Source organism: Urtica dioica, chromosome 1 (genome assembly GCF_054948205.1).
Source record: "Urtica dioica subsp. dioica isolate 48M chromosome 1, U.dioica_male_clone48M_v1_H2, whole genome shotgun sequence".
NCBI classification, from domain to species: domain Eukaryota; kingdom Viridiplantae; phylum Streptophyta; class Magnoliopsida; order Rosales; family Urticaceae; genus Urtica; species Urtica dioica.
This window is the reverse complement of record NC_142756.1, coordinates 10556208-10574881: the sequence shown is the minus strand read 5'-3', so window position 1 is coordinate 10574881 and position 18674 is coordinate 10556208. Positions and strand designations below refer to the sequence as shown.

The window sequence follows — 18674 nt, the reverse complement described above, 5'->3', positions numbered from 1 at the left end:
ACATCAAATGTTCATATTGAGTGAAGATTTTGAATAATACTCTCTACTTTGGTTGAGAGTATGTCTGAAATTTGGCAAGGATCCGAATCTCAAAAGATAATCTTAACGACGATGCAATTGCAAATTTTCTACATCGACCTTGTAATCTCCTTGTACTACATGTTTTCATTTTAGATTTCAAATATTATATTTGCAAGACCTTCAAACGTGAACTTTCAAGGAATTTTATTCTCCTGTATTTAAATTCATCCATCGCGTTTTTCATTTATGTATAGTATACACAGTACACACACACACACACACGCAAATATACAGGGTATATATACGATCATCAAATCAAAGTGTATATATTGCTCAAGTATTGTACATAATCCGTATGGATGGCAAATAAAGGTGTTCTTCAAGACAAGAAATGTCAGCTAATAACCATTTTCTTTTATTTTCGCAATCACTCTATTTTTATTCTTCTATGAAACACCTCTTCTAATTTTTCTGATCATACATACAAATTTATACCTTAAAGAGATAGAGAGAGCATATTGGAAGGCAAAAAAAAAAAAGTCACAAAAAATATATTATAGTTACAACAAAGCTTTTGTTTGTATACATGTTTAGTTATGGCTGGAAAAATATATGGTTAGAAGTGACAGCCACAGCAGAGGAAGAAGAAGCAGAGGGTTGAGACGAGAACCACAGCCTCGACGACATACATTATCCTGAAAACGACATCGTCTATGATTGTCGTCTGAAGATTCACTCGTTTCCATTTCAACGCAGAGAACAACTTCTTCGACGAAAACCCCTTAACGATTCCCATTCTTGTTTAATTACACAAACTCTCTCTCTCTCTCTCTCTGTGATGAGCTTAACAGAAGTTTGCGTTGGTTTTATATATAGAGAGAGTGAAAGTATGGTCGATGATTGGAGAGGGGTATTATTGGAATTTGATGAAGGGAATAAAGAAGCTCAGTTGTGTTTTACAACAAGAGGCTGTATTATTTAGACCTGTCAGTATTCACTAGATTCGTTTTTCACTTGTTTTCTCTACTCGTTTTTTTCGAGAAAAATAAATATATGTAACAATCAAAAACATCTCTTCGGTAAGTTGAGAAAAAAAAATGTGTTTGTAATTTCATTGTTCAATTCAATTGTCCATTCGTTAGACCTGCTTATGTGCTTTTGCAACAAAAAGACAATAAATAAATAAATAATAATAAAAAACTAACATGAGTGATATATGATAAATAAATATATATGTATATTTAGTATATATACATTGATTTTTCTGAAAGCTTTTGTAGCTTGCACCTAAAGAAAAAGATACGATGGGCTGGCTTTTGATCTACCAATTATAACCCAACTTTGTCTCACCTTTATATTAACGGCTCACTAAAGAGTGCAAAAAAGTGGTATATAATTCCTTCTTTAAATATTTAATTATGATCTTAACTTAGTATCTGGAAACGGTCTGTTAGTCTGTATCCAGCTTTGCAGTTGACCCTGTCAACCAAAATGATGGTGCCTACGTTAAAGCTGTGTATAACGGCTATTCTAATTAAAATATTGTTCAATTAGCTACTATATACCTTTCAAAGAAATTTATCTAGTATAGAATTAACTCATAAATTTCTCAGTTAATCGAAGTTGAGTGGGATTTCAATAAATAAATAATCATATCGTTGGCATTTTGACAAACAGATAGAAAACGCGGGCAAAATTTGAATTTTTATACAATTACTTACTATTAATGCAATTTCTCGGATAACATTCACAGGAAACGTGTCGGGGTGCGAACTTGCGACGTGTCTCGATCTTGTATTGTCGGGGTCACGTTTCCTCGGGTCTCGAAGGAGTGGTGAAGGTTTGCTTCCTCTTGAAAGTCTTTCGGATAAGTGATTATATTTTTTTTCGCCTTTTTCATTATTTTCATCGGATTTTTCGCTTTCTCTTCGTTATCTTTTCTTCATCTTGACTCTTTCTTCTCTTCTTTCCGTCTCCGTCTTTGTGTTTTTCTTGATTTTTTCTCCGTCTTCGTCTTTATCTTTTTCTTAATCTGTTTCCGTCTTTTTGGCGTATTAAGTGCTTTGAGAGCATTTGGAGCTTTGTGGTTCTTTTTCTCTTGAATTTTTTGGGTGTTTGGAAATAAATCTTTTGCTTTTGTATTGGGTTTTTTCTAAAGAGAGAGAGATGGAAAGGAAGAGATAGAAGTTGTAGTTTTTTTTTTTATTTCCTTAGACTTGGTTTTTCTCTTCTTCATCATGGATGGTATTTATAGGAAGAGTTAGTTGTCTCAAATTGTGGTTTCACACTCGTGTGAGCATTATGGGCTCAGAGACATTAGGGGCTCTGTCTTCAAAGTAGTTTGTGGCTCAGCCTCCAAAGCTGTTTTGCGACTCAGCGTTCAGAGCCGCTTGTGAGAACATTGAGGGCTCAGAGCCGTTAGGGGCTCTGCCTTCAGAGTGGTTTGTGGCTCAGCCTCCAGAGCCGTTTAACGGCTCGGCGTTCAGAACCGCTTGTGAGAACATTGGGGGCTCAGAGCCGTTAGAGGCTCTGCCTTCAAAGACGTTTGTGGCTCAGCCCCCAGGGCCGTTTCGCGGCTCAGCATTCAGAGCCGCTTGTTAGAACATTGGGGGCTCAGAGCCGTTAGAGGCTCTGCCTTCAAAGTTGTTTATGGCTCAGCCTCCAGGGCCGTTTTGCAGCTCAGCATTCAGAACCGCTTGTGAGAACATTAGGGGCTCGGAGCCGCTAGTGGCTTTGCCTTCAAAGTCATTTTGCGGCTCAGCCTTCAGAGCCGCTTGAGTCGTTGGGCATTTTTCTTGTCGTTTTTGCTCTAGGGACGTCGTTTTTATCTTGTGAAAAATGACAGCATAACATTAACCCCCAAGTTTCTTGTGCGACTCGTCGCGCGGGAAAATTAATTGTCTTGAATAACATACGTATACATATATATATATATATATATATATATGTATGTATGCATATATACACATTTACATATATTTTCTGAAATAGACATTTTTTTTGTAGATGCACGTGAGTGACTTTTACTCATCTGGTACTTCTTTTTCCAACTTCACATTTCTTTCTCCTTTTTTTTATTCAATGTCTCTTTCTTGTTCTTTAACTCGTTTCTTTCAAAAATAAGGAAACATAAAGGAAAACCCATTTCTCCCATTGATGTCCTCCAACCAACAAGGGGTCAACGTGCCCACCAGCCCCGACAATGTTGGCCCTCCAAATTCACGTGATTTCCCCGAGCCTTTACTTCTTTTTCTAGAGAGTTACTTCACCATCCATGAAATTTCTAATACTCTTGACTTTGAAGAGAATATTGAGAAACTTTTCTCTTTCTCTAAGTAAAGACAGAGACTTTAAGGACTATTTATTTGACAGTCTTGATATGAGCGGAAATGAGCCGGAGATCGTTCCTTCAGTCGAGGGTGCGGCATTGTCTTCAAGTAGCGGTAACCGCTTGCTGGTCTCGGGTGTTCTTGACGGTGGGGCCTGGTGCGACGAGGGAGTTCCGGGTTTAGGCTTAGGACCGCGGGAGTCGCCTCGGTCTAAGGCTTCGGCCTCGGGTCCTCCTTGTTGCGGTGATTCGCGACTTCCAGATCTCGCCAGCGGGGTTGCGTTGCGAGGGCCGAGGACCGTCGACTCGGGCGGTGGCGGAGTTAGTTGGGACGTCGTAGGTTGGTGCGAGGAAGATCAAGTGGTCGTGGCTCCCGGTGTAGAGCAGGTTGCAAGTGGGGGCTCGGCATGCGTAGGCAGCTCCGTTCCTCGCGATTTCCTGGTGATCGGTGCTCTACAAGGTGGTTCACAAGTTGGCGAGGCTCCGTCGAATGAGCTAGGGGATTCGGTGAGCTCACCAGTTGGAGTTATCGACTCAACGGGCTCCGGCTTTGGTTCTTTGACACGTGGAAGTGTGGTTCTTCGAGACCATGGTGCAAGAGCCTTGGCGGCGTCCGCAAACGAGGTTGACGAGGGCGAGGCCAACGAGGCAGCGTGTTTTGACTCTGATTCTGACGAGGCGGAGGTCCTGGTATCTCTTAGCCGTCCTGTCTGTGGTACCGTGTCTCCCGCGGTTTCAGCGAGCATCGGGTCCTCTTTGATAACAAAACTACAAGGTGTCAAGGCGCTCGGTGATGCCCATGGACCGTGGATTGTGGACTCGTCCTCCCGTTTGGCGCCGAAGGATCCGAGCATTGTCAAAGATGTAGACGTTTTTTCCCTCGGGGTGGGCTCTGTTGATGGTTTAGGTGCGGCTGCCCCTTGCGGTGGTGTGGGCATGGTGATATGTGACGACGATTTGGTCAAAGACTTGATTCCGATTGAGGATATCCTAGCGATCGAAGAGTATGCAAAGTGGTTGAAGGCCTACGTCGTAGGACTCGGCCCTAAAGGACCGTTCTCCGGTCTTGATGTGATGAGTGTGACGACTCTACGGCGGATCGAGATCTTCCGGGAGCGTTTCGGGATTCCGCCGGGTATTTCCATCATCGTACCTTTGGTCACTAATGTCCCAAGCCAGCCACCGCCCGATTACACCACCGTCCACGTTGATAGCTTGAAATACGGTCTTCTATTTCCTGTGCATCCCTTTATCCAATCGTTTCTTGAGAGGACTGAGTTGGCCCCGGGGCAACTAACCCCAAAGAGTTACTTGATCATGATTGCTTGCTATGCCCTTAGGCCTCGAAAGAAGCATAGAGAGATGTCCATTGTTGATTTTCTCGGGTTCATGACTTTGGCTCGGAACCCCCGCACCAAAGGGTCATTTTTCTTTCGGAACAGGAACAAGAATGGGCAGGCGCTCGAGGACCTTCGGGATAGGGACATGGGTTGGCCGGACGAGTGGTTTTACACCCGTCTTAATTATTTTGGAAAATTCTCTGGTTCCTTTTGCGAGAATCCGGTCCGGACCTGCGTGCCTCTCGACCCCTTCATCGACGAGTTTTCTCACTCCGAGCGTCTCATGGCTCAATATCGGGACGAAGGCTTGTGGGCAAGGATTGGTTGACATCCTTATAGGTCACCAAGAAAGACTCCGGGGTCTTCGGTGTTGTCACCTCTATCGGCATCGACGAAGGCTTCGATTTGGCTTCATTCGATGGTACCGGCTCCGCCAATTTCTCACCCCCTCGTGGTGGATCGAGATGGTATTTTTGCCTTTGGCTGGAGTCTAGGCGGCCTAGATATTTTTATTTTTTATGTTTTCTACTTTTGGTGTGCTTCCTTCTGTCTTCGTGTGGATGGGTCTTTGTACATGGGCAGCGGGTCTGTGAACATGTTTCTATGTAATGAAAGGATCCTGTCAGGTGTAGTTTTGAGCGGAGTAAAGTCTGCGTTTCTTTGGAATCTCTCAACCAGGAGAGGTCGCGAGATTGAAGGCGGACGAATGTTCGAGACTGCAGTTGTGGTATTCCAACTCCTCTTTCTTTGCGAATCGATGTCGAATTCGTCATCTTCACTCCGACGACTTCCCTTTTCGCCGTTCTTTCTACTGTAGAGGTATTCCTCGACGGAGATATGCTGGGTGGCGTGAGTGATGAGTTCTAACATAGACATTGGTCGTTGCTTCACCAGTGATATTAGAAAGTTGTTGGTTCTGAGCCCGTCAATGAAGGCAAAAATGGCGTCGCTGTCGTCGTAATCATCTACCTTATTTGATTCTTCGATGAATCTGTTTAAGTAGTGCTGAAGGGTCTCGTGGTTCCATTGCTTGATTGTTAGCAGGTACGACGTTTCTTTCCTTCGAACGCGTGATGCGGCGAAACGCGTGATGAATTTTTCTTGAAGGTCTTCAAAGGATTGGACTGATCCCCGTTTTAGCCTTTGGAACCATTCGAATGCGGTTCCAATGAGCGTTAAGCAGAATGCTTGGCACATTGTCGAGGGTGCCTGTCCTGCCATCTTCATATTTGTTTGGTATTGGTGGATTTGGTAGAGCGGTCAGTGCTCCCATCATATAGCGCCATGATGGGTGGACGAAAGTTTCCCACTGGGTCTTCGGCGAGCATGTTTGCAAAAAACGGTGAGGCTACGCCTTCGATCATGCTTCTCACGATTGGAGTCCTGGTCTGTGATGCCTGCAACTCTCGGATTTCCTTTCTAAGTACGTTGAACATGTTAGTTACTTCTTCGTTTCAATCTTGGGTAGCGGTAGGTGCAAATTTGGTAGTGCGTCCTCTCTCGTTTGAAGCTTGATCGATTAGAGTGACATGTGTTGCAGACGGCGTTGCTCTTGCCGGAGGGGCGACCTCTAGTGGGCCGCGTGCTTCAGGGGCGGCTTGGTGTCTCGGGATCTCCCACTGGGCGTTAAGGTAACGTCTCAGATCCACATTGGGCTCTAGGTGCCCTGGCGACCTCGCACGCCGGGGCAGTGAAAACCTTCTGACGTCCCCGCTGTCCGCTACCTCTTTTCCTTGTCCCAATCGATCAAAAACAGACGTTCGTGATTCGGCTCTGGCTCCTATTGCGGAGCGAGCTGCTTGAGGGATGTGTTGTTGGGGGCGCGGGTCCCTCTGTCTCTCGATTTGGTCGACGCCTGAGCGTTGCGGTGCGCGTTGATCTTGGTCCCGTGCGGTTCTTTATTCCGCCTGGTGGTGGCGAGTGATGTCTCGGATACTTGGGTCAAGCGCATCGTCTTTGTTGTTGGGTTCCGCGTTGGGTATCTGCTCTTGCTTGCGCCTTTGACCCCTTGAGTGGGCATTTTGTGGGAGCCCTTCTCTTTCTTGGGCATGTAGTGTCATGGCCCTCTCCTCTTGGTCTCTTGCAAACTCGCTTGCCAGTAGGAAAATGCTATTCTCGAGGCGCTCCATGCGATCGTCCCGCTCAATGAAGACGGTATCGGGGGCAAGATTTCTCATGTCGGTAGTGTTTAGGTGTGGTGGTGGAGCGGTGCCTGCTCTCGAGATGGCATTCGGTGGCGAGGTTTCTTGTGCCTGACCGTGCCTAGCTTGAGTTCGGGCCCGTGTGTGAAGTGCTATGTTTTCCGCCCTTTGAGGGGCGTTGTTTCCGAAAGTGATGGCGCGGTTGGACATCTTGGGAGATTTCCCTGTGGCGCCGCTTGAGTTAGAATTCCTAGTTGTACGTGAGCTTTCTTCAGGGACGAAAATAATTGTCGGCGGGAAAATTGTGGTTGTTCTCGAGATCCCCTCCTTCTATCACCAAAATGTTAATGCGATTTCTCGGATAACATTCACGGGACATGCGTCGGGGTGCGAGCTTGCGACGTGTCTCGATCTTGTGTTGTTGGGGTCACGTTTCCTCGGGTCACGAAAGAGTGGTGAAGGTTTGCCTCCTCTTGAGAGTCTTTCGGATATGTGATTATATTCTTCTCGCCTTCTTCATTATTTTCTTCGGATTTCTCGCCTTCTCTTCGTTATCTTTTCTCCATCTTGACTCTTTCTTCTCTTCTTTCCGTCTTCGTCTTTGTGTTTTTCTTGATTTTTTCTCCGTCTTCGTATTTATCTTTTTCTTGATCTTTTTCCGTCTTTTTGGCGTATTAAGTGCTTAGAGAGCATTTAGAGCTTTGTTGTTCTTTTTCTCTTGAATTTTTTGGGTGTTTGGAAATAAATCTTTTACTTTTGTATTGGGTTTTTTTTTCTAAAGAGAGAGAGATGGAAAGGAAGAGATAGAAGTTGTAGTTTTTTTTATTTCCTTAGACTTGGTTTTTCTCTTCTTCATCATGGATGGTATTTATAGGGAGAGTTAGTTGTCTCAAATTGTGGTTTCACACCCGTGGGAGCATTATGGGCTCAGAGACGTTAGGGGCTCTGCCTTCAAAGTGGTTTGTGGCTCAGCCTCCAGAGCTGTTTTGCGACTAAGCATTCAGAGCCGCTTGTGAGAACATTGGGGGCTCAGAGCCGTTAGGGGCTCTGCCTTCAAAGTGGTTTGTGGCTCAACCTCCAGAGCCGTTTTGCGGCTCAGTGTTCAGAGCCGCTTGTGAGAACATTGGGGGCTCATAACCGTTAGAGGCACTGCCTTCAAAGACGTTTATGGTTCAGCCTCCAGGGCCGTTTTACGGCTCAGCATTTAGAGCCGGTTATTAGAACATTGGGGGCTCAGAGTCGTTAGAGGCTCTGCCTTCAAAGCCGTTTATGGCTCAGCCTCCAGGGCCGTTTTGCGGCTCAGCATTCAAAGCTGCTTATGAGAACGTTAGGGGCTCGGAGCCGCTAGTGGTTGTACCTTCAAAGCCGTTTTACGGCTCAGCCTTCAGAACCGCTTGAGTCGTTGGGCATTTTTCTTGTCGTTTTTGCTTTAGGGACGTCGTTTTTATCTTATGAAAAATGACAGCATAACACTTACAATTAGAAAATATTATATAAAATAATTATTGAAATACAAGAAATTAACATTGTCGCAATTTTCTTATATGGCTTTGTTGGGAAGTATTCCCGGAAAGAACGTCACATATGTAAGTGATAATTCAAGAAATTGTATGCTAACTAAATTTCTTTTGCAAGGCATGGGAGCTATTTACCAGTTTAGTGGCCGCATTATGTTAAATTAACATTCGTCGCATGGCACGGGTATGAACATTAGTGGCTGCATCAAAGTGTATTGGAACAGAACCATGAACAACATCTCATACAACAAGTTGAAGAATCATCCCAGCCACCTTGTCGAGGGTAGCTCGGGCTATGCCCACATCATAAACCGGAGATTTTGAAGTCACACATCTTATTTACGATGATGTCATAGTTGAGAGATGAAAGAATTCAAACCAATGATATTGTCAATGCCTGAAAATGGATCAACACTAAAACCGGTTCGCGGTTCGGTCTAGGGTTGGACTCTATGACCGTGCGGTGGTCGAACGGGGAAGTTGTCTTAACACTTGTCGCTTCGGCCGTACCGGAAAGAGATTTTCCAGTGGCTCTTCACCTGAAAAAGAGAGAAACGTGAGCTAGAGAGGCGCGGATGGGTTTCTTCCGATGCCGACCCTCCCTCGTCAAAGAAACCTCGTGGTCCGACCGCTTCCGAGCTTAGGGACCGCCTCGGCCAGCGTTGCATCCATGATCTAGGAAAGGTTCGCATAGGGGACTTCAAATCGGTGGCTTCGAAGGGCGGTCTCCAAACGATGCGAGATGCGACAGTGCTTTATCGCTCGGTAAGTCTTCTTCCCTTGCTCCCCTGGTTGGTAGTATTAGCTTCTTGACTTTGTTGTTTTTTGTATTGCAACTTTTTATGGTGAACGAGCATAACGAGCAAGTATACCGAGCCGCTCGCGACCGACTACAAGAGATGGGGGGGGGGGGGGTCTGCAAGGAGAGGGACTTCCTTCGCGAGGAGGTGGAGCGGCTGAAATTGAAGGCCCAGACCGCGCGAGTCGTCAGCTTCGATGAGGGTAAAGCGGCTGCTTGCGTCAAGGTGGCGCAGCTGAAGAAGAAATTGGAGGAGCGCGACTTGGAGCAGAAGGAAGCGGTGTTATCGTCCGACGAGCGATCCGTTGAAGTGTCTCGCGCTCGTCATGAGATTTTCGATCTCAAGGAGCAGGTGACGCGTCTCCAGGGCGAGGCGGGACATAATGCCGATAAGCTTACTTCTATGCACCCCCGACTTGACAAGGGTAAGAAGACGATCGAGTCTCTTCGCGCTGACCGGGAATGAGGGTAGAGATCGACCCTTGTCGCCGAGACGGAATGAGCGTAGAGATCGACCCTTGTCACCGAAACGGGATGAGGGTAGAGGTCGACCCTCGTCATCGGGATGGAATGAGGGAAGAGGTCGACCCCTGTCGCCAAGACGAAATAGCATAGAGGTAGGGGTCGATCCCCATCGTCAAGCTAGGAGGGCGTCGCCTTTGCAGGGTTAAAGGCGAGTCTGGTTTGTCATAGTCTGGACTCTTCGACTTGCTTCTTGGGCTGGGCTCGCCATGCTTCTTTGTTTTTGGGTTGGGCTTTAATGTTTTTTGGATCAAGGAAAATCCCTCATAACAGATATCACGGGTGAAAAACGTATTGTCGATGAAGAATCTAAATTTTTTTACATAAATTTAATTAAAAAAAATTACTTTAGAAAAAAAAAATTTAGTAAAAAAAAATTATAAGATTTTTTTTATATAATATGCCCCTCTGAAGTTTTTATTTCATAGATGTCCGCTTGATTTGAAGTTTGGCTCGACAATAAAGCCCAAATATCGCCTTTCGCCGCCCTTGCAACAAAGATGCACTGCTCTCACTCTTCCTTATGGACACATTACATCTGGCATGTGATCTTTAACAAAACTCAAGAATTGATTATACTCCTAGATATGATGCTGATTGAGAAAGTGTATATTTTGTTATAGTTATTACCAAAGCTAACACGTAGCATGACACGAGCCACACTAATCTTCACTTGTAGGGAAGAATCAGCAACTTTAATCATTATCAAGCGTCGTCTTTGGCCTTACGGACGATCAACTTTCAAGGTTAAGCCACAATTTACAAAGTTCATTGCTAGTGTAAATAATTGAGAATGGCAAAGTTCAAAATTCCAAACAAGCTATCAAATAGGTAAAGAATTAGTTGAAGTATTCAGCAATGATTAAATATCTTTAAGAATTGGTATGGTTATCTTTAATTTATTTAATGAACTTAAATCAATCTCTCTAAAATTCAACTAAATATATTAGATAAAGATTTTAATTTATTAATTGCAAAAAAAAAAAAAATATATTCACAACATTTAATAAAAATTAAAGCTAATTATTAAAAAAATAACTTAATTAATTACAACATCTTCATTACTTTTAGCAAAATTCAAGAGTATACGAATTAAATAAAAAATTATGTACATCAAAATTGATATAAAAATAATATCATATATAACACTTATCTTACTTTCATCAAAATTTATCGAATATAACTGATACAAACTACTCTTATATACAAATAAATTAATTAAATTAATCAAAATCGGTTGGCCTCCGGTTTTTTATTGCATTCCGTTTACCGAAAAAGTCGGTTAAATGGTTACTATAACGCTAAAGCCTCTACCACCATATCGTATTTCTTCCCGCCGCATTGCTGGTTGGGGTCTTCTAACCGCCTTATGGTATGAAATCGTAGTTTGTTCTTTTTTTTTTCCTCTTCTCCTTCAGAGATTTTATCAGGGCCATCTTTTGTATATATATATATATATATATATATATAATTTACTAGTTAAAGAAATAAGGAGATTTCAAAACCTCTGTTAGATCAAAGTCTCCTTGTTCGGGTAACCGAGGGAAATTCAAGTTGGGATACGTCTTCTTAAAGTTCTCCAACATCTGCGAACACACAGGAATGAAAAGGAATTCAATCCCTCTCGCTATATAGCCAGTAATTTTGGGCAGAGCATAAGAGAAAAAAAATTTGTTAAAAGAGAAAAAAAAAAAAAAAAATCATCGAAATGCTCACATTCTCCAACAACGGTGCATCATAGAGTTCGACAAATTTCTCGCGCAAAATCCTATTCATTGTATCAACGTCACAAGCATGGGTCCAATATGAATCATGGACTCCTGAAACAAAGTTTCGAGTCTGTTAGATACACATGAGCAGAGAGAGCGAGAGAAATCGGAAAAGGAAAACAGCGTTTAAAAGAAAACCTGCAAAATCTAGTCCTGCTTTTCTGCAGGCTACGGCAGTCATCATCATATGGGAGCCATCGAGAGAGTGAACGAAATTCGCAGGAAAGGCCGTCCTCTGCCACCTAGGCATTATCTGAAATTCAACAAGAACGCAAGAATTTCGTAATGACAATCTGAAACTGGAAAAAATAAGATGTCGGGAGCAAAAACTAAACTGACACGAGAGAGAAAAACATACGTTGTCTGTTTCTCTCTGTAATGAAATCGATTGAAGAGAAGTCTCAACCTGAAGATGATGCCATGGAGATTAGTGAACAGAACAAGAAAGCCATCAATTAAGATAAGAAATCAGTTCTAAAAAAAAGGGCCATGGGAATATTACACGATGCCTGGTAAATTTTCGGTACGGTTGAACAACAGGAAGCCCAAGTGGAGTTGTCCACTGTACTGCATGATTATCCGACGCAATCACCTGTTTTGTTGTTTATATTGCAAATTCTTAGTTGTATACCCATATATATATATATATATATATATATATATATATATATATGTTGGAATTAATAAGGTGTACCTTAGCACAGTCACTGAGCCAGGCCATAATGCTTCTTGCAGCTTCAAACATCTCTCCAATAGCCGTTAAGGTTGTCTGGTCATGGAATAACTAAACTAGTTAGATATCGGTTATTGCTAAGACATGTAATGCAAAATCCACATGACCTACTTTTGCAGCATAACACGCGGCAGCAAAGAGCTCAGAATCATCAGCAAAAGCATCACGTTCCTTTAACCTCTTTTTTATTTGATCACGAGCACCGACATAGGTAACACCATACACAGACGTCATCACTGTTTGCTTTACCAATTTACGGTCCACCTGAATGGAATAGAACTTGTCAGCTATTAATTTTGTTCTTTTTGCTTCATCTCTCATCTATTACAAAAACATAAGATACGATAAAAACCTGATTGATCATACTCCTAGCCCGCAATGCATTCGGATTACTTTCTGGGCTATCCTTTGCATCACTGCGCATGATATCAAGAACTCTGAAAGCGTAACATGATGAATATACCGATTAGATAAACAGAAAAGGATTCAAATTTGACAAACCTCAGTTAACTAGAATACACGTTTTAAGGCACACGCTTTTTTTTTTTTTTTTTGGCTAATGAACTAATATTTTTTTTAGAGGGTTTGGTCTCTAGGTCCCTCGCCTGACCTTACAACATTTAAAGAATTGGAAACGATAGCAATTGCTAGGTGAACTACTCTAGAGGGGCTTAAACATAGAACCTCTTGGAAATAAATTAAGGACAAATGAACACATAATTTTTGTACCCCTCAAAAATATTCCTTGGGTTGAATACGAATTAAGATAACCATGATTATAAAATTGAGCCGTTTCTTGTAAGACAGAGTTAAGAAGTTTTATGATATTGCCTCAAATTCGTATACCTGGCAGCGACCCCCGAGTAAACATCAGTTGGTTTATCTCCCCCAATAAGATTTACAACAGCTGCTCCCAACTAGAAATTGAGAGGTCAACAAGTAATTAGGTTTATGAACAAGTAAATTTTTCATTATAATATTGCGGTATTAATTTCCTTCATAATAAAGTCATTCATGTGATTTAATGACTTTTGTGATTGAAATATCTCTATGAAAGAGAAAAGACAGCCCATATAGAAATTTATGTTATCTTACAGGTTAAGCATACCGCATTTCAATTTAGAAGTCCAATACCTTGTCCCTTCCGAGAGCCGCATAGTGTTGTAAGCCATTACACGAACCATCCTTGCAAATTTTGTCAAAGAAAAATATCAATATCCTCTGGCTGAATTCTTCATCGAAGTATAACTGATAAAGTCTCGCAGCATGATTTATTTGGGTTGCTTTCCATATTCCTTGAATGGCAAAACAAAGAGTGTCCATGGTGACACAAGATGTTTAACCCTTTTTACGTAAACATGCCATGAACTTATAAACTATGTCATGCTCTACATGAAGCTTCAGAATTGCATATCACATCTACATTACTTCATTTTAAATTAGACATTAGATCAGCCCTCATCGGTTTTCTTCTCAAGTGCAAATGGAAGTGGTTAAAAATTCAATAAACGCAGTTTTCTAATGGCAGGGTGGCAATTTGATTCGCTGCTTCATTACCCACATAGACCATACTGATGGGTTCATAGGAGACTGATGATTTCAGACAAGTGGATAACTCAAACCCAACGCCCTATACATGACTATACCACTGAATGTGATTCGCAGAAGAGCTCCAAGATATTTCGCAGAAAGATTTTGTTTTGAGTTTTGACAACTTTGGGTCATCCTGAATCGCATTGATTGCTCGGATAATACGCTAACTGATGACAACAATTGGAAACACAATAAAAAAAAACTAATAATAATAACAATAACAACAATACCTGATGGACCGGCATATGCGATAGAGTACTCTCTGGAGAGGGGCTTCTTAATGCATCCGATAGATTAATGCAAGTTGCCAAACACTGCAAAGGATCTTCTGCTTCCATCCACCAGCGCGTCCCTTTGAGAGGTCTGTCTGCCGAATCAAAAATATCGCTGATGTGGTCCTCAGCAAATGATATTCGGCCATCAAAAGATAGCTTGTCGACACCACCACCATACACATTTGCCAAGTGTATTTTTAGCCATTGTAAGCCGGACTTTCCCAGAGGACGCCCCTCTGCAAACTCCAAGATGCCTCGGCAAAGATCAGATCCCAAGTGGTTCAAATGTGAGTGCATGGGATAAGCACGCCCCCGAAAATCTATGTTATGGGGATAATAGAAGCCTTCCTCGCCCTTCATCTTTCGTGCAACCTTGTCTCAGTCAACAGAATTTAGCCTCTAAGTTGTAGACTATTAGACAATACTTGGTTGGTCGTTTCAAATGAATAAAGACAAACAAGCTCATTACCGCTAGTTTAAGCTCAATATCACATTGCTGCGCATGCCTCTGCTTGTTATCTTTATGAGCAACTTTTACTTTCCACCTCCATTTGCGAATTTCTGATTCATCTTCAGTTTCTGGTTTTATGGGCAGGGGAATCTACTTGAAAGATAAATTTGTTACTTAATTTACTATTTTAAAAAAAAAAACTTAGTATTACGTAGCAATGAACATAAAGCTGAAAACCCCAACTATGCTTGCAAATTATAAATTCCCCCACTGAAAAGAATTAAGCTATTTTTAAAACAGTCTTTTTATAACCGTGGTGTCCGAGTTAAACCCCGACTAAATCCACGAGGCCCCTGGCATCATCGACTAGTAGACTCTACCCCAGTGACCCCCACTTGTTTTTTCCAGGAGGAATCGCCTCACAACTAGACCAACCTCATGTGGTTGATTTTATTGAGACAAAAAAAAATTCAAAAAATTGGCTACGTAAGCCACCTAAACTATATGAATTGTAAATTAGCCAACCTTTGGTAAATAATTTGTAAATAGCCAACTTGCATACGTGGCAGCCTATTAACTACCTAAAATATATGTTTGGTTGTGTTAAATAAGGCTTTTATTAATCTGTTAATAAGTTTACTTGACTATTTACAAGAAATTAACCAAAGGTGGGCTATATCTCAATCCACTATATCCGTGTGGCTATATAACTTAATAACCCAAAAAAATTCAGGCATGCACTTAGCTACATGCAAGCACCAAATAGTGGGAAGTGGGGATGAATCAATTAAATGTAACATACCTCGCTACAGCTGATCAATCCTGCAAGAGAGCCTCCACTGGACCATATCCTGTCTATTACGTCAAGCATCCGTATATTTACCCTCCATTTGGTACTCCCAAGTGAGTTCAGGGACTAACATTCAGAATATGCATGAATCAGTAAAACATAGATACAAGAGACCAAATCTAGTTATAAGATAATAGTGATTGTAACCCAAAAAAAAAAAAAAATCTGAAGTCTCCCGGCTGATAATGCCAAGGCCTCGTGGATTTTAGTTGGGTCTAACCCAGACACCGAGGTTATTGAAAAAAAAAACCTTGTGATTGCTGGTTGTGCAGTACTGGTAATGCACAACAAAAGGAAACAAAAATAAAATAAATCTAACAGCTTGCGGACCTCAAAAACTGGTTCCAGCTGCTTCTTGGGTGTCCTCTTAAGTGAATTGCTTTGTTGTCTTGCACCATGTGTCCGCATAACATACGACGGCAAGTACAAAAAGCCTCCTCTGTCATATCTACAGAAGATTGAAATTTTAAAACAATAATGATTCAATAAATAAGTATGATCCTGAAAGTAATGTCACAAGATTCATAATACAATTTATAATCTGAAAACGGGGAAGCATACCCAGTCCATTTTTTAGGAGGCACCAGCATTGGCATGTAAGGGATGACCGTGTGCCTAGCCTGTGATTTAGACCATTTCGTAAGGAGATGAACACACAACAAACAAAGTGAACACTTAACTTATAAACCCAGTTACAATATTTCAGTAAAGAAAAATGAAATCGAAGCTGAAACAAATGACAACATACAAGTCCAAAGTAACCCAAATATACTTACAGCTTTCTCCAGGCCTTTTAGGATAAGTGGATGGCATTCAATAACACCAAATCTCCTGCTAGTCTTCCTGTTAAAAATCAAAACGCACGCATGTAACGAAACGAATTGTGAGAGAGAAGGAGGGAGGGAGATCTGCAATATTTCTTACTGTGTAACCATAGTCACTGTCTTAAGGTTATGATTAAATGCGGGGCGTAAGTCTGGCGGAACATCTCCTATTCGATTGACCGGAAGATGTATATATGCAGTTTCCATCAACAATTGAACCAACCGAGCTCCGACCTATATCGAATGGAAATTATTAATCCCGAATCAACGAGAATAGTAATACAGACAAAATAATCCCATTGCAAAATGAAAAATGTAATGCAGACCTTGATCTGACCATCCAGACCCCAAGGCTCCGAATCATCTTGTTTCTTCACAATTTTGCTTGCTTCGATCACCTTCTTATTTCCCAGCAATTTAGTAACTTTTTTCCCTACTCTCTGCAGTTCGGCATCACTCTTCGATTCCTTCGTTCTCTCCAAAAACCTGTGTAACCTAGCCTGAGTCACAGGAGAGAAAAGAAGGAGATCACCAATCTGATATAATACCTACTCTATTATTGCTATCAGTTCAGAAGGTCGAACGCCTCATCCTCTGAAAGCATATAATCCAAAGGTGCCAAAGAAAGTTCAATCTTTGGGCTGTTGATGGCTATTAAGAAGGTAGTTATGGTGGAGATCATCCAAAGAAGGAATATTTGTGTGACATTAATGCCTATCTGCTTGCTGTGTAAAACGCCTTCGGAGGATATCGAGCATCTATTCTTTAGCTGTAGATATGCCACAGAATTTTGGTGATTTTTTAGTTCGAGACAAGGAATTTGCTACATTCAGATTCATTCCATTCCCAGTAAGAGTGCGAAATGGCTGTCTGCTGCCAAATTTGCGTCCTTGCGGAAGTCTGGGAAACAGGAATGAGTGTAATTTCAAACAACAAATAATGTCCTCTTGGCGATAATTGAGAAGGAAAAAAATGAACGTCAGCACGGCTCTCTCTCTCTCTCTCTCTCTCTCTCTCTCTCTCTCTCTCTCTCTTCCCTGTTATTGTCGATTATGGATTCGCCTAGTGCCTTGTAGCCTCAGCTCTGATCAGGCAGGTATACATTTTGTAACTCAATGCCTTGGTACTTCCCAATCATTTTTCACTACACAATCTAATCTATCTTTCACTTTAAAAAAAAAAAAAATAAATAAAAAGTCTAAGCACAGCATCTGAGAATATAAATCTCCAACTCACCTCTTGCTCGACAGCCTCGCCTATCTGAGACGCGGCCTGGACAACACGGACAGAGCCGACGGCGTCGGAGCTTGTCATGAGCAGAGACATTAGCTTGTGCATGGTGACCACGGCGGCCATGTCCGGCGGCAAGGTCGAGATGTGCTCGTATGTGCACTTGCTGACCTTCTTCTTATCCCACCCCTTCTGGTCCCCAACTATGGCGTCCCTCAGCGGCTCAAACCACCCTAAAAGAAGCGACTTGAAGTACGGCAGATTCGGAGCCAGCTTCTTCTGGCACATAATCTCCGTCAACTCCATGTACTCATCCACCGCTTTCTCCCACGCCTCCGTCTCCGCCTTCACCTGCCTTAGCCGGAGATCGCCGAACTTTTCAGCAGATATCCTCCGATCGCCGGTATCCTCCGCCGCTTCCGCCGCAGCAGCCGTGGCGTAGCGTCGGAAAGCGACGGAATTGGATAATCCCGATCTGAGCGCGCGGTGATTCTTGAATTCGGCGAGTTTGAGCGCTCTCTTGGCGAAATGCCTGAACATCTTTGACTTTCTGAGCTTCCTCTCTCGTCGTCCCCGGCGAATCCAGTGGATTGAGAGGCTCAGGAGTTTGGAGGCGGAGACCGAAACATGATCTACCGGAGAGCTTGAGAGAGAAAGCGATAATGGCGGAGAGGTGAAGAAGAGAAGTGGCTTGGCTAGTTTGTGTAGCCGCCTTTTTTAAGTACTCAGTCCTTCGAACCTGCGTTTCTTTCCCTTTCTATCTCGCTCTCTGTTTTTTTATTGCTCTTTTTGTTTAGGGTTTAGAGTTAAACCACCGTTCAGAGGGTTTTAGAGTGCTTGTGTTTGATCTTTGATGACGTGGATGATGGTCTAGACTTTGACTTTACCTCGCGAGGAACCGAGATATTGCATCGATAGTGTTTAAAATTTGGATAAATATAATCTTTTGCCCCAAAAGTATTGGACCTGTAACAATGTATATCCTACTTTTTATCTTTTTACAACGGTTTACCACGTACTTTTGAAATCTTCACAAATCATCCTTCCGTCAATTTTTGCTCGATTCAGTTAGTTTTTTGTGTACCTCATTTAGAGGGTATTATCATAATCCTAATATATTTATTTATTTTTTGTTTTTATTTATTTTTCATTTGTTTAATGATAAAACAAATGAGGTACACGTGTGTCACACGTGCTAAAAAAAACTAACAAAATCGAGCAAAAATTGACGGAATGATGATTTGTGAAGATTTTCAAAAATATGTGATAAACGATTGTCAA

The 18674-nt window shown here is 42.2% G+C and overlaps 2 protein-coding genes across 3 annotated transcripts; both read right to left on the bottom strand.

Moving 5' to 3' along the window:
* Positions 1 to 415: 415 nt before the first annotated feature.
* Positions 416 to 861, bottom strand: LOC149407146 (uncharacterized). Its single transcript, XM_089628000.1, has one exon. It carries the CDS (start codon positions 815 to 817, stop codon positions 638 to 640), a length of 180 nt encoding a protein of 59 aa, XP_089484126.1. The 5' UTR covers positions 818 to 861; the 3' UTR covers positions 416 to 637.
* A 10269-nt stretch (positions 862 to 11130) lies between these two features.
* On the bottom strand, positions 11131 to 18225 carry LOC149407145 (DNA-directed RNA polymerase 1B, mitochondrial-like). 2 transcript variants are annotated; one of them, XM_089611452.1, is made up of 19 exons: positions 17400 to 18225; positions 16490 to 16663; positions 16264 to 16397; positions 16116 to 16182; positions 15901 to 15959; positions 15670 to 15787; positions 15292 to 15405; positions 14508 to 14639; positions 13994 to 14410; positions 13305 to 13355; positions 13017 to 13087; positions 12523 to 12607; positions 12282 to 12434; positions 12132 to 12206; positions 11940 to 12029; positions 11796 to 11843; positions 11576 to 11690; positions 11385 to 11488; positions 11131 to 11254 (listed from the first exon to the last, which is right to left on the bottom strand). In XM_089611452.1, exons 1-19 carry the CDS (start codon positions 17931 to 17933, stop codon positions 11144 to 11146), a joined length of 2652 nt encoding a protein of 883 aa, XP_089467578.1. In that variant the 5' UTR covers positions 17934 to 18225; the 3' UTR covers positions 11131 to 11143. The 2 variants fall into 2 exon arrangements, with proteins under 2 accessions (XP_089467578.1, XP_089467585.1); XM_089611459.1 differs by lacking the exons at positions 11131 to 11254; positions 11385 to 11488 and having other exon boundaries at positions 11597 to 11690; positions 11942 to 12029.
* Positions 18226 to 18674: the final 449 nt, after the last annotated feature.

Bases quoted from the DNA above. Each gene is read 5' to 3' on its own strand.
- LOC149407146 (XM_089628000.1), bottom strand. From the start codon at position 817: ATGGGAATCGTTAAGGGGTTTTCGTCGAAGAAGTTGTTCTCTGCGTTG.
- LOC149407145 (XM_089611452.1), bottom strand. From the start codon at position 17,933: ATGTTCAGGCATTTCGCCAAGAGAGCGCTCAAACTCGCCGAATTCAAG. The intron at 11,844-11,939 runs GTAATATTCCCA...CATCATCTTCAG, and splicing joins GAAAATTTACCAGGCATCGT to GTTGAGACTTCTCTTCAATC. The intron at 11,255-11,384 runs GTGAGCATTTCG...GTGTGTTCGCAG, and splicing joins ATGCACCGTTGTTGGAGAAT to ATGTTGGAGAACTTTAAGAA.